The sequence below is a fragment of the Arachis ipaensis genome, chromosome B5 (genome assembly GCF_059453495.1).
Source record: "Arachis ipaensis isolate K30076 ecotype BB chromosome B5, ASM5945349v1, whole genome shotgun sequence".
Taxonomy (NCBI): domain Eukaryota; kingdom Viridiplantae; phylum Streptophyta; class Magnoliopsida; order Fabales; family Fabaceae; genus Arachis; species Arachis ipaensis.
Genome location: NC_142440.1, coordinates 4325706 through 4339806, shown reverse-complemented (window position 1 = coordinate 4339806; position 14101 = coordinate 4325706). Strand labels below are relative to the sequence as shown.

The window sequence follows — 14101 nt, the reverse complement described above, 5'->3', positions numbered from 1 at the left end:
GTGACTTAAATATTTTCTATAACTATACGTATATCATATAAATATTTTACAAAATTAATTAATGAGATTTGGTGTAATTCAAGTTAGTAGTGCATGAAATATTCATAAAAAAAAATATTATTCCTAAAACATGAATCTAAAGTTTTTAAATTAAAATGTAAAATATTTGTCATCCTACGCTTTTTAATTTGAATATGGAAGTAAAGGAAGTGTTGGACTCGCGTATGAGGAGGAGGGATGCTTCACCTCGTTGTGGAATGAGAGGAAGCAGAATTCGGACTCTGCGAGTTGTGTCCCTCAAAACGTAAAAAAAAATTACCCAGAACAATAAAAATTCCACGTTTCAGATTTCAAATTCCATCAGCTGCAAATCAGACCATGCAATTTGTGAAGCAAAATTTCATGACCAAAGAACTGGCATGGTCCGAGTTGTTCTCCTTTTGGCTTAGAAAAAGCTGTCCCACATATTTGTCTTGTACGCCATAACTCCATGTCTGGACAGATCACACCCAAGCCTTCCATATCCATAAATTTGAGTCTCATCCTGCACTAATATATAATTAAGACAAAATAACATCAGTATATAATTTAATATTTGAACCATAATTATCTCGTATATTTAAAGAAATGTCTATAAATATAGCTTGCAATAATATATATACATTGCTGAAACTACGTTTAGTTACATGGTTAGCAAAATCATTGTTTGCTTGGCACCATTTTCTAGTCTCAAAATTAAAGATGATGAGGTTTATCTTTGAAGCGATTCCTTGTCATCTTTCTCATGTAGTCATTCTTGTTATTATTTCATGTTTTGTCAAAGGTATGAGCTGTCAAGAACAGAATGTAGGAAAGAATAATGAAAGTGTACCAGCCATCTTTGTGTTTGGGGACTCCATAGTGGACACAGGTAACAACAACTACATCAAAACCATTGCGAAATGCAATTTCCCACCATATGGTAGAGACTTTGCTGCTGGAGGATATAAACCTAATGGGAGGTTCAGCAATGGTTTAGTCCCTTCAGATTTCATTGGTACAAACTTCAATTACGTGCCATTGCATGTAGTAGTCAACATAATCAACATCTTCTAACTCAATTATTTATTTTTTTATTTTTTTCCAGCTGAAATATTTGGAGTAAAAGATATTTTGCCACCTTATCTCGATCCAAATCTGCAACTTCAAGAACTTCTCACTGGTGTAAGTTTTGCCTCGGGAGGCGCTGGATACGATCCTCTTACCTCAAAAGTAGCGGTAAGCTACGCTATTATCTTTTATTGATATTGAAAGGTTTAATTATTCTATTGATATTGAAAGGTTTAACTATTCTGTTGCTATCTATAATTTTATCAAATTTTAATTAGTTTTTTATATTTTTTTTTTCTTTTCAGTTGGATTTTTATATTGTATCAGATTTTGTAATTAAGTAGTCCCCACTGTGACAAAAACGTTGGAATTAATGGAATATTCTACTAAACTATACAGAATATTCAGTCGAGTATTAGGCATATTCATTTTATTTAACAACGGCAGGGAGCCAGGGACTTAATTACAATATTTGATATGATATAATGATTCAATTGAAAAGAAAAAAAGTATAAAAAATATAGAGAACTAATTAAAAATTCAATAAAACTATAGAGACCTACAGAATAATTAAAACATATTAAAATATCATCAATACAGACAAAATTATTTATTAATAATAAATTCGTTTGCGTTGAAAATTTACACGAGAGAAAATATATAAATGATCATATTTCCATTAATTATGTTCTTTTACCTAAGAGTTTTTTTGGATTTTGCAAAAATTTTGCATATCTTCTTTCTATTTATTTTATGTTTTAAGAGTTAATAAGAATTGAATTCTCCAATTATAAAATTACTTATTATAAAAATTTAAACTAATAAGAGAATACACATTACTATTATTATTATTACCCCCTAACTTGTAGTTAAATAATTGATATTGCTTGTGATTTAGGGTGCAATGTCACTATCAGATCAATTAGATAAATTGGGGGAGTACCAAAAGAAGATAAGGGAAGCAGTTGGAGAAAACAGAGCAGAAACAATAGTATCAAAGAGCATATACATAGTGTGCCTGGGAAGTGATGATATTGCTAACACTTACCTTCCATTTAGACAATCACAATATGATATTCCATCTTACACTGACTTAATGGCCTCACTAGCCTTCAAATTCTTAGAGGTATATTATATATGTTTTTAATTGAATTATTATAGATCCCATTTCTAAATTCTTGATTGTTGATGAATTGGAATTTGGAAGCAGGAGCTTTATGGGGTAGGTGCTAGGAGGATTGGAGTTGTTAGCATGCCAATTATAGGGTGTGTGCCGTCACAGAGAACAGTAGAGGGAGGCATAAATAGAGCATGTTCAGATTTTGAAAATCAAGCAGCAATTCTATTCAACATGAAACTCCTCTCTCAAACAAAGCTCCTCAATAAACAGTTTCCAGATGCTAGGATCGTCTACCTCGATATTTACAACACATTAGATCATGTGATTCAAAACCCAGCTCAATATGGTAATCAAATGCTCTCTCTATCCACTTGTAATATTTTTGTTGTTATACACGATATTCTTCGATTCAATAGATTAAGGAGTAATTTATCGTGAATCTCTTTATTTAAGGATTTATTATTGGTCAATGGATTGGTGAATGCATAAAATGATATTTAAAACATAATATTTATTTAAACGGATGTGTAAACCTACTATTCGACTAGCATTTAATATTATGTAAAAGGGGAAAAATTCTTATATTACATTAAATGGTTTAGCTAAACAATAAAAATATTAAAATAATATTATAGTTTAATGATAAAAGAATTTGTCAGAAGTATAATTGAAAAAGACCAAATTTAAATTGCGTGACAGACAAATATTATATTTTTTTTATGAATTCTTTAATTAATCACTACGTTGATTTTGTGTTTATTTTGTTACATAAAAACAAATAATAAATAGTGGTCTAATATAGTCATGTTGTAAGTTATGATGATACTAGTTTAACATAACATTCATAGAGAAATCAGCGACTAGCTAGACTAACATTAAATTCACTTGCATGTTCATAAATCATAATGTTGGACCGTTTTCATACTCTTAGTCCTGGTTAGTATTTTACTCAGATACATATTTATCGCTGTGATAATTAATAAATATTAAATAAAATAAATTTTAATTTTTTTTAATTTTCTAAGATCATTGTTTAATATATACATAACATATAAAGGGACACAAATGTAAACGAATTAAACAAAAAGAGATATTTACAAAATATTTACTCTTATAAAACTTCTGAGATATAACTCATTTTTTTATGGTATTATAATATGTTTTTTCTTTGATAGAGTAAGTAAATATAAATTAAATGTCAAAAGATATAGTAAATGAATACCTACAAAAAATACTCTAATACTTGAATTAGTAAATATTTAAAAAGTATAAAAAATCAATAAATATAGAATGTTCATAATTAAATGAAACTTATAAAGTTTATCATATAAGTATTTGTTTAAATTAGATATAAAAAATATTTTTATAGACATAGATCATAACTGATTAATGATATTTATATTATGACTGTTTAGTTATTAAGGTGAAAATGATAGCCATTAAATCAAGAATAAAGTATCGTTTTTGTCCCTAATATTTCGAGGTAAATCCTAAAGTTATCCCTAACATTTCAATCGTCCTATGTAAGTCTCTAATGTTTCAATCATCCTATTTAAGTCCTTAAAGATTTTAGAATAATTTATTCTAAATATTTTTTTATTTTCTTTAAGTATAAAATTATAAAAAGATAAATTTATTTAGAATGAAAGTAAAGTGATTAAGTGTAATTTATTTAGATGTGATTAAAAAATAATTGAGTATTATGTACAGTAAAAAATTGATATTATTGAAGGATAAAATTATAATTAAACGTTAGGGACTTAAATAAGACGATTGAAACGTTAGAGACAACTTTGGAACTTACTCCAAACGTTGGGGAGAAAAATGATACTTTATTAATAAAAATATCAGTTACAAACAAAAAAATAATGATAATTAAGGTTAAATTATAATTCATTATAAATAATTAAACCTGAATTATAATTCATATTGAGCAATGAATGAATGGGACTCCCTCCCTCTTTTCTCTTTTTCTATATCTACGTATACTTCAAATCTGTATTGGAGCAAGCACCCTTCATTAATTATCATGGTATCATATCATATCACATGGGTATGGCAATAGATATAGCTCAACTACCAACATAAAACAATATGTACGTACATACGTATATATAATAGAGCTCCATACTTCCATATCTATCTCACTAGCTAGCTAGCTAGCACATGTTCAGTTGCATGGTATTGCCTTGCATTAAATTTATATGTATATGGTAACTGTTGATGTAGATTTTGAAGTAGTAGACAAAGGATGCTGTGGAACAGGAATTATAGAAGCGAGCATGTCCTGCAACTCCCTCAGCATAAACACATGTACGGATGATTCAAACTATATATTCTGGGATAGTTACCATCCTACGGAGAAAGCCTATAAATTGATCACTTCTATGGTTCTCCGTCACAAAATCAACGACTTCTTTTGACTCTCACTATGTATTGTTACTTCTTCATTCATATACTTTTTTATTTGTAACTTAATGTATGTCTTCTTGTTTAGTTCACCTAGCTATGTGGTTTAACGGAAAACTCTTAGTCATCCCAATTGGAAATGATATCCTTGTCAAAGAGATCATAAAGAAAATTGACTAAAAAGACAGACATTATATATTTTCAAATGTCAACACCAAATCAGGAGAATCATTTTTCCGTCGCCTATGACTCTTCAGAACTTGGTAACTTACAAGGAATGCGTTAGGAAACTTGGGCTTTGTTGAACAATTGGGTCCTTAATAACTAATCCAATCCAAAAATATTGTTCAGGTTTTTGGGTCAGGAATCATGTAAAAGTAAAACTGATGATAGTTTGTCCCAAAATAGTTCCGAACAAAAATAGAAAGATTAAAAAAACTTTTGATGTAACCAAGTTGGGTTGGTCTAGTGGTTAGCTCACTAGTCCGCTTAAGCAAGTGTCGAGAGTTCGAATCCCGCCTTGTGCATGCAGCAATCCATTGGCCAGCGGCAAACCCTTAAATGGAGCTCAGTACCGCGACGGATTAGTCCTTGACCTGCCGGGTTGGGGGATACCGTGGGAAACCAAAAAAAAAAAAAAAAACTATTGATGTCAACCAAGTTGATTTGATCTAGTGATTAATTCACTAGTTAGTTTAAACAAGTTTCAGGAGTCCCGTCCAAGGGGAAAGAAAAACACAGCAAATTAAAGGGTTCAGACTTTGATAAGGTCACATACATCTATACCTAATTATATATGTTTTTTTTTTTTTTTGGTAACTTCCTAATTATATATGTTGAATACAAAAGTATACACGATACATATATTATTATTCCATTTTGCCCGTGACAAAACAATTAGTTGTACTAACTAATAATTTATACATATAAAGATACAATACTTTAATAGGAAGTTACTTTATTTGCGTTGCCAGCAGTCTCGCAGTTTGTCTCTAGTTAAAGATTGTGGTCTAATCATAAAGAGTCATTAATTATATTTATTAATTAATAATTAGTTCAACCAGAATAAAGCATTCGTATATAAATATTCTATGCATTACTCACTACGCGCCACTCACTTAACAAAAAATCTGAATTTATTTATTTTTACCATTATTTTTAATTATTAATTTAATTTTTTTATTTAATAATTTAATAATATATTTTTAATTTATATTTTTATATATTAATAACTAATTTTTTTACAAAATAATAAAATTTATTTTTATAACATTTCTACTCGCATAAAGCACCGTTCGTGTGCCAACGTGACGTGGATATAGTGGGTCACGTGGATAGCACACTACACATACAGAAGAAGGTGCATTTCTTCGGTGGCCTACGATTATGTTTTATAAGTTGGGTTGTCAAATAAATATAAGGCTTATTTTAATGTATAATAATATAATTATAATGAAAAACACATAGAATCTAACAACCATATCAGAATTTTTTTAACTACTGTAAGAGTAAATATGAGATTTTATTTTATTTAGATTATGATATAATAGTCATGTTGGAAAGAAAAAGATAGTTATTTAGTTAAAAGAATATGAAAATTTTTATTTAACTATGGTTTTTAGGTAGTTTTAAAAAATTTAGTTTTAAATAATAAATATGACTCATATTATTGATGTGTCACAATATAAATAAAATAGAATAAAATCTTTCATTTATCTTTTATACGAAAAAATTCTTATAGATATATAGGTAACTAAATTTATCCGATTAAAGTAGCTTGCAACTATGCGCGTGGAAGAAGAAAGAAAGTAAAATGTTAATTAATTACAAATTTAATTGATTGACTTTAACACGAGGCTAACTTATTGCGCTATTAAATATTTAAGTATTTAAATGAAAATTATGTATACATTCGGAGATAATTTCATTTTAAATTAATTAAGATTTTTAGGTAATTTTATTATGATTGAATTACGATTTATTTTATTAAATTGAGTCCTCAGAAATTAATTTGTTAAAAATGATTAAATTAATTTTTGTAAATACTTTAAGTTTAAACAATTAATATTTATGAACAATTTTTATTATAATCAGTTATTTTATATAAATTAAAATTAAAGTCTCGATGATAGAAAAATAATGAAAAGTCATATTATTTAATTTAGATAATTAACATTTTAGGTTTTAACTGTATTTTATAAGATATGATTAATATGTTCATTCTATAATTTAAATTAAAAATAATTTTCTAAATTCATTGATAAATTAATAAATAAAATTATGTGTTTCAAAATTAATTTTTATCGTATTTATATTTGAATCCTAAATTGTTATATTACTTGTGTATATTTTATCATAGTCCAAAAAATTCCTAATTTTAACCCTAATATTACAATTCATAATTTATGCCCTAAATCCCCAAAACCTACATTCAGAAAAAAAAAAAAAAAAAAAAGAGAAACGAAAGCAGAGAGGGAAAAAATGGAGAAGAGGAAGGAAGACAGAGGAAGAAAGGAAAGGAACGAGGGAGAAGAGGAGAGTGAGGGACCCAGCTTGTCACCGCCGAACATGCCAACCGCATCGCCGTCGTTCATCCTCATCACTGCCAGGGCCGTCACTAGGGAGCTCGCGCGAGTTGGACGGGTTGTCTTCGCGCACCGTCACCGTCACTGTCCAGCCTTGTCGTTGTCACGCAAGACGCCACTACTGTCATCAATCAAAGTTGCTGCTCGCGAAAATGAAACTGTTGTGGAGCCTGAAGCCGAAAGGGGTTCTTTTAGCCGCTGTTCTGTTATATGTTTCTAAGGTCCTTGCAACATTAATGTTTTAAGTTTAAGTTTCGATTCTCACGTGCCGTGATTAGGGTTGCTGTGGTTGCGGCTGACGCGGATTGCGCGCTAATAGAAAATGTTTCCTTGACGCATTTGGTTTTTGGGTTTCAGATTGTCGAGGTAGGGGCTTTTTCTAAAAACTTAATTTTGTAATTGGAATTGTTATAAATTAATATGGATGTGCGAAAATGCATTTTTAGTGATTATGCAAGTCTTATGAATTGCCTGGCTTGTTTTGGATGAATACGGTTGTGTATTGATTGAATTATTAACTGATTTGTTAAAATTGGAGATTTCTGAATTGGTTTGGTTTGATATGATTTTTAAAGTTTGAAAGTCTGGATTTTGTTTTATTGAAAACTAATTTAGTTTTGAACCCGTTGGAAATGGTTGCGGAATGTTTTGGTTGGGACCCGGAAAGGGTGGTAAAGTCCAAGTTTTAAGAGAGGTGCTGCCGAAATTTCTATAAAATCCAAGACTTTATTTGAAAAGTTATTTAGAAAATTTGAACTTAAGACTTATATTATTTTATTTGAACTATTTAAGAAAGTGATGAATTACGTCTTGAATTGAATTATTGCAAAGAGAATTGTGGTGGAGCTTTGTTTCTTAAGAAAAGTATTACATTTTGAGTGCAAACCAATTAAAAAAGACTTATGTTTTGAGGCTGTTTTAAATGTGAGAAGGGCTTATGCTTTTGAATTTGACTTAAGAATTTCATTCGGAGGAGCTTCAGTGAATTTATAAGTAAATGGACTTTGATCGACTGACTTCGCTTGTGATGTTTTGAAAAAGTTAAGGAATTGGTTTTAAGGAATGAAATTAAAAATTATTTTGGTTCAAACGGATGGGTATTCGGTTCTAAATGATTTGGTTTTATTTGGATTTCGCTTGATTTAATTCAAATCAGGAAAACATGATTTTTCAAGAATTTTAATAAATTTAAGAAAAGGGATTTGGTTGTTCTTCCTTAAAGTCTTGAGACCTTGCCAGAATAATTAATTGATAATTCCGATTTAAAAGTAGTTAAAAGGATGGTTTCAATGAGGAGGATTTTGAGTCTTTTCAAAGAAAATTTCCATTTAATATGATTTTGGAATTGTTTGTAAGTTTTGAGAAAATGTTACATAAAGTAACTCTCTTTTAAAAAAGGAATTGATTTTGAGAAAAAAGTGGCTTGGGAGATTGAAATAACTTGAGATATGAGAAGGATTTTGAAATTAAGACAAAGATGAGTTTGATTGTTGTTTTCAAAGAAAAGTGATTTGAGGAAAAAGTGATATATGGCATGAATGATGATTTACTTGATGTGGATTGTTGAGAAAGTGAAAATGATTATGAATGAATTGGAAGGATAATGAAAATGAACTTAAAATTGATTGAAATATGCCTTCGGGTAAGACGCAGTAGTGTTATTCACTTGCTCCGGGTAAGAGGTAAGATTGTCGGGTAAGATACAATGGTGTTATCCACTTGCTCCAGTTGAGAGTTCGAAACCCCATGTAAGATGCAAGGGTGGAATTCTATCGCCGCTTGCTTCGGGTTGAGAACTGTAACACCACCTGGGTAAGAGACAGGGTGAAGTTGTCCCCTGCTCTGAGTACGCGGGTAAGATGCAAAGGTTGCGGCGTTGTCCCACTTACTCCGTGTTTGGTGTTCTGTTCAGGGTTAGCTACCGGATATGTTGGGTTTGGCTTTATAACCGACAGATGAGACTCATCAGTCATAGGGCAGACATTCATCATTTGCATCTATGTGACATTGTTTGGGTGTGCATATTGTAATTGGTTTGCCTATGTGAATAGATATGTCTAATTGCTAATTGCTCTACTTGATGTAACTGCTTGATTGTGTTTGAACCTTCTTACTTGTGTTTGTGACTGAAATTGAGTGGATTGTGATGAATTGGACATTGACTGAATTGTTTGGGCCGAGGGCCATGTTTGGTTTGTATTTCTGGTTTAGTAAAGTATGAAAAACTATGCTGGTTCAGCATAGACTTAATGAACCTATGCTTGGAACAGCTTGGTCATTTATGCTGTCTAGGAAAAACTTTTAAAGAAGTTTTGGATTTTTGAAGAATTAACGGATTTCTCTTTTAAAAAGGATTTCAGATCTTTGGAATATAATCTTTAGTTTTGAAAAGATTCATAAGGCGTCTATTAATCATTGTACTTTAAAAACAGTTTTATTTTTATATATCTTATTATAGCAATTCTCTAACCCCATAGTGAGAACCAGCGAGGACGATGTTTTCACTCCCCTACAGGTCTTTTCTTTTTTCAGGATATGGACGACGAAGTTTGGAAGAGTTTTACTTTTATATTTACACGATATTTTTGTATTATTTTAAGGATGTTTCCCTCGCCTTTGACTTTTCACATTTTGTATGAGGGATAGGATTTTGTATTATGTAATGTTTGTAAAGATATATATATATATATATATATATATATATATATATATATATATATATATATATATATATATTCTTTATAAGTATTGTAATTTGTATTGTAAGTATGGATATATGTTTTGAAAAATACAGTTTAAGTTTTAATACTCGAGAGCTATGAGAGTGGCGCAGGCGGAAGCGTGACATTTTGATAGTTAGAGTGTTATGCATAACGTTTCAAAATCATCTCAATTTTGTCCCGCCGTCAATTTCATTAACAGATTCCTAACGGCAGGACAACATCGAGTCAATTTTAAAATGTTAGAAATTTAAATAGGACGATTGAAATGTTAGGAACAACTTTAAAATTTATCCCAAACATTGGGGGCAAAAATGATCCTTTACTCATAAATTAATTATACATGTAATATTTGTGATATTTATATGGTATGGCTTTGGGGGTGAAATCATTAAATGATCTTATTCAGGAATTGACAATAATTACTAAGTCTCTAGTAAATAAAATTGTTTAAATGATCTCCTGATTAATTTTATTGTTTTCTGTATTTATAACAAAACCGTCATTAACTTTTTTTCTCACGAAAATTGTAAAAAAGCTGTCACCTTAGTAGTGGCGGATTTAAAGGATTTAAGGTGGCTATAGTCCTCCAATTTTTTTTTAAAAAATTAATACTATTATTATTATTATTATTATTATTATTATAATATCATATATTTTAGTATATTAACACACTAAAAAATATATACATGTTAATAATTTAATAGGTATAAATTATAATGTGTATTATAATATATTAGTAGCAATTAATAAATAAATTTAAAAAATAATAAAAATATATAAATATATAAATAATTAAAAAATATAGATTTGGATTAATGTAAAAAAGTAACAACTATAAAAAAAAATTTGTTTTAATTATTTTTATGGTAATAATAATAATTAAATAGATTTTTTAAATAATAAAAATTATTAAAATAAAATTTTAAAACAAGATAAAAAATAAATTTTTAACAAATTATATGATAATTATATGATTATATGTGTTAAAAAAATATTTTAGAATTTATTTTAGATAATAAACTAACTATTTTAGTTATATAAAATATTACAGAATAAATTTAAAAATATTAAAAATTTAAAATATATAATTAAATATTAATTTTTATATAATATAATTATTAATTTTAATTTATATACTATAAATTATATTTTATTAATTTTTTTTATTATATTATATTTTAATTTATTTTATATTTAATTTAACCCTTCTCTTATAAAATTTATGAATCCATCATTATATCTTAGTAATAAAAAACAAGTGCCTAATTAATGGACCGCACGCATGCATGGTGAACCCGCTAGTGGCGGAAAGAGTTTAACAAATGACAGATTAGTCTTGAGAATCAACTTTTTTATTAACAAGGTGACTGTGATGTACACGTATCAATCAGGAAAAAACAAAATTATATTATTATCATTTCCCAACAATTTACTAGAACTAGAAGGTACAATTATTTAGGTATTGAAAAGTGAAGGGCCATGTGCGACTCATTACATTTGCTCTCTCTGTCATGTTCCACTTCCAAGTCTTACACAACCTCCCAATTGCCACACAAAAATTCAACAAATGGATGTTCAATCGTCATCGATCTTGCCGTATGCCCCTATCTCCCTTCCATTTTTGTGTTTCTAATTACAGCTTCTTGTTTTCCATCGGTGACCCCTTAGTCCACATTGTGTGTTTATTTGCTGGAAATGAAATTAGGAAAGTAAAACTCAATATTATGTATTTATATCCGGTGGTTAGAGAATAAAATTAAAATTTAGTGTCAAAATATAAAATTTCAGTTTTTTTAGTATTTTTAAAGCGAAAACACAAAAAATCAAAAAATTTTAATGTAGAAATTAAAATTTTGATAACATTTTTTTTTAAAATATTTTTATTTAATTTTTTAAATTTTAACTTTATTCTCTTTAAAAATAAATTAGGGCTTATTTTGTTGTTTCACTAGTTCATTCTCTTCTAAGTCAAGTGAACTTTATCCAATGGCGCTCCCTTCTCAAGCTCCACCCCATCGTCGGATTCGTCGCCGCTAAAAATGGCAAGCAGGCCAAAATTCGCTAAGTTAGTCCACGTAATCCGCCAAAAAAGATGGGTTGGACTGGAAATTTGAAATCATCAAACTTAAAAAATTTGCTTAACTTGCATCGCTTAATTAATACGCAGACTTTTTTGATGGGTCAGGTATTTTTTGTCAGGACTATTTTTTTACAAAAAATTTATGATGTTATGCTGCATTTGTTTTCAAGGACAAGACACTGTGATAGAAACACAGAGACACAAAATCGTGTTTGACATATGAGATATGGACAGAGACATTGTGTTCAGAGACACTGAATTAATGTATTTTGTGTCAATCCTGACAGAAAAGATACAGACACTAATAAGGGACACAACTTATTTTTAATCTTTTCTTTTATTATTTTTGTTAATTTTTTATAATTATATTTTTTTTTAAATTTTTTGAATAAAAAAAATGAGAATAAATGGAGGTGTTTGAGATTTGGGAAAGAAGAGAAGAAGGATTGAAGATAAATGATATGGGATAATTCTGAAATTTTATTAAAAAGTCAACATAAATTTAGGATTTAGATACTTTTGTCGTATGAAATCCATCTTTAATGAATATAACATTAGTTTCCTTCTCTAATTGGTACTTTTTTCAGGATTCGTAAAGTTCATGGTACAAATGGTTGTTTTTATTTTTTAATACCTCTTGGGCTCCTTGTTGGCGTCATAACTGTTTTTCTTTTTCCTCTTTGCTCATCTATACCCCCTTATTTGGATTTGGAAATCTACAACTCCAATCCATGACTAGATATGAATTTTAAAAATACTATTTATATATCAATTATTAAAATTTGTTATAATATATTTATGAATAAATATATATGTTGTTAAATATATTTTAAAAATATTTTATATTTTAATATATATTTATATTGTTGATTAATTTTAATAAATAATCTTAATGCATATTTAACATAATTGTATTAATTTGACTTAAAATGTCGATCTACTAAAAATAATTAGCACAAACTTTACTTATCTCTTCTCAAATACATCTGATGAAATTTAATCTAAAGTTTCTGAATAATTTAACTTTAATATATATAACTATCACACATCAAATCCAGTCATTGAAAAAAAAATTATAATAGCTTAATTAACTTTTCCCAATAAAATTTTTCCAAAGCCATACCACTAAACTTTTGGAACTATTAATTATCATATTTTAATATTTAGTATTTTTAAAAATTTAATAATTTTATTTTAAAGAATTAATTATATTCTATAATATATTTAATTATTCTATTATATAAGATTTTATTATTCTAACAACTATTTATTTTATTAAAAAATATATAAAACAATATATTAGTTAACTAATTTGTATTCTAAAGACATATTTTTAAAGTTAAAACTTTTATTTAATATATTTAAAACATAAAAAATTGATATTTTAAATAAATTAATAAAATATTTTTTATAATACTTTTAAAATACATATTTATAAAATAACAAATACAAAATTTATCCATTTATTAAAAGCTAGCCGTGAAGAGAAAAATATGTGGTTGTATGTATTTTGATTTGGTTGTTGTCTAATACGTAATTTTGTTTCACGTGGGTAGGCATTATGAAAGCTGCTACTAACGCACACAGCTTGAAGTGCCAGCTGGCTTTGCATCTTTTAGTAACAAAATATGACCAACGAGTCAATGAGAACCCCTTCAGCCTTCCGTCTCCTCTTAGCTATAAAAACTTTTCTTGAAGGGTCAATCTGTCCGTGTCAGTTACTATCACGTCGTTACCTTCTAATATAAAGTTACGTTATTTTTATAGATTTTATTAAGCATACAATAGTGGTACCCTCGTAATTACGCGACTAAACGGAGGGCACTCTGGTACTTTGAGTTCTGCACCAAGCACTCCCGTGCTCTGCACAAACGACACCGAACCGAGAGATAAGAGCGAGAAAGAGAGTGTGCGAGAGAGAGACAAACAGTATTTCAGAGGAGCAAGTCCTCCTTCTCGCAAAGCAATGTCTGCCCTTAACTGAATTCAATGTTTTACTTCTTCCGTGTTTATGACGCTCCTTTTGCCCATTTCACGTAACGTAACCACTTCTTAGAAGCAAGAAAAAGGTAAACTAAATTAAATAATGGAATAA

At 28.6% G+C, this 14101-nt stretch overlaps 1 protein-coding gene across 1 annotated transcript; it reads left to right on the top strand.

Moving 5' to 3' along the window:
• The first annotated feature begins 741 nt into the window (after window positions 1-741).
• Window positions 742-4710, top strand: LOC107642552 (GDSL esterase/lipase EXL3-like). The gene is made up of 5 exons (XM_021122868.2): window positions 742-1036; window positions 1127-1257; window positions 1988-2215; window positions 2300-2555; window positions 4439-4710. Exons 1-5 carry the CDS (start codon window positions 742-744, stop codon window positions 4630-4632), a joined length of 1104 nt encoding a protein of 367 aa, XP_020978527.1. The 3' UTR covers window positions 4633-4710.
• The last annotated feature ends 9391 nt before the right edge of the window (window positions 4711-14101 follow it).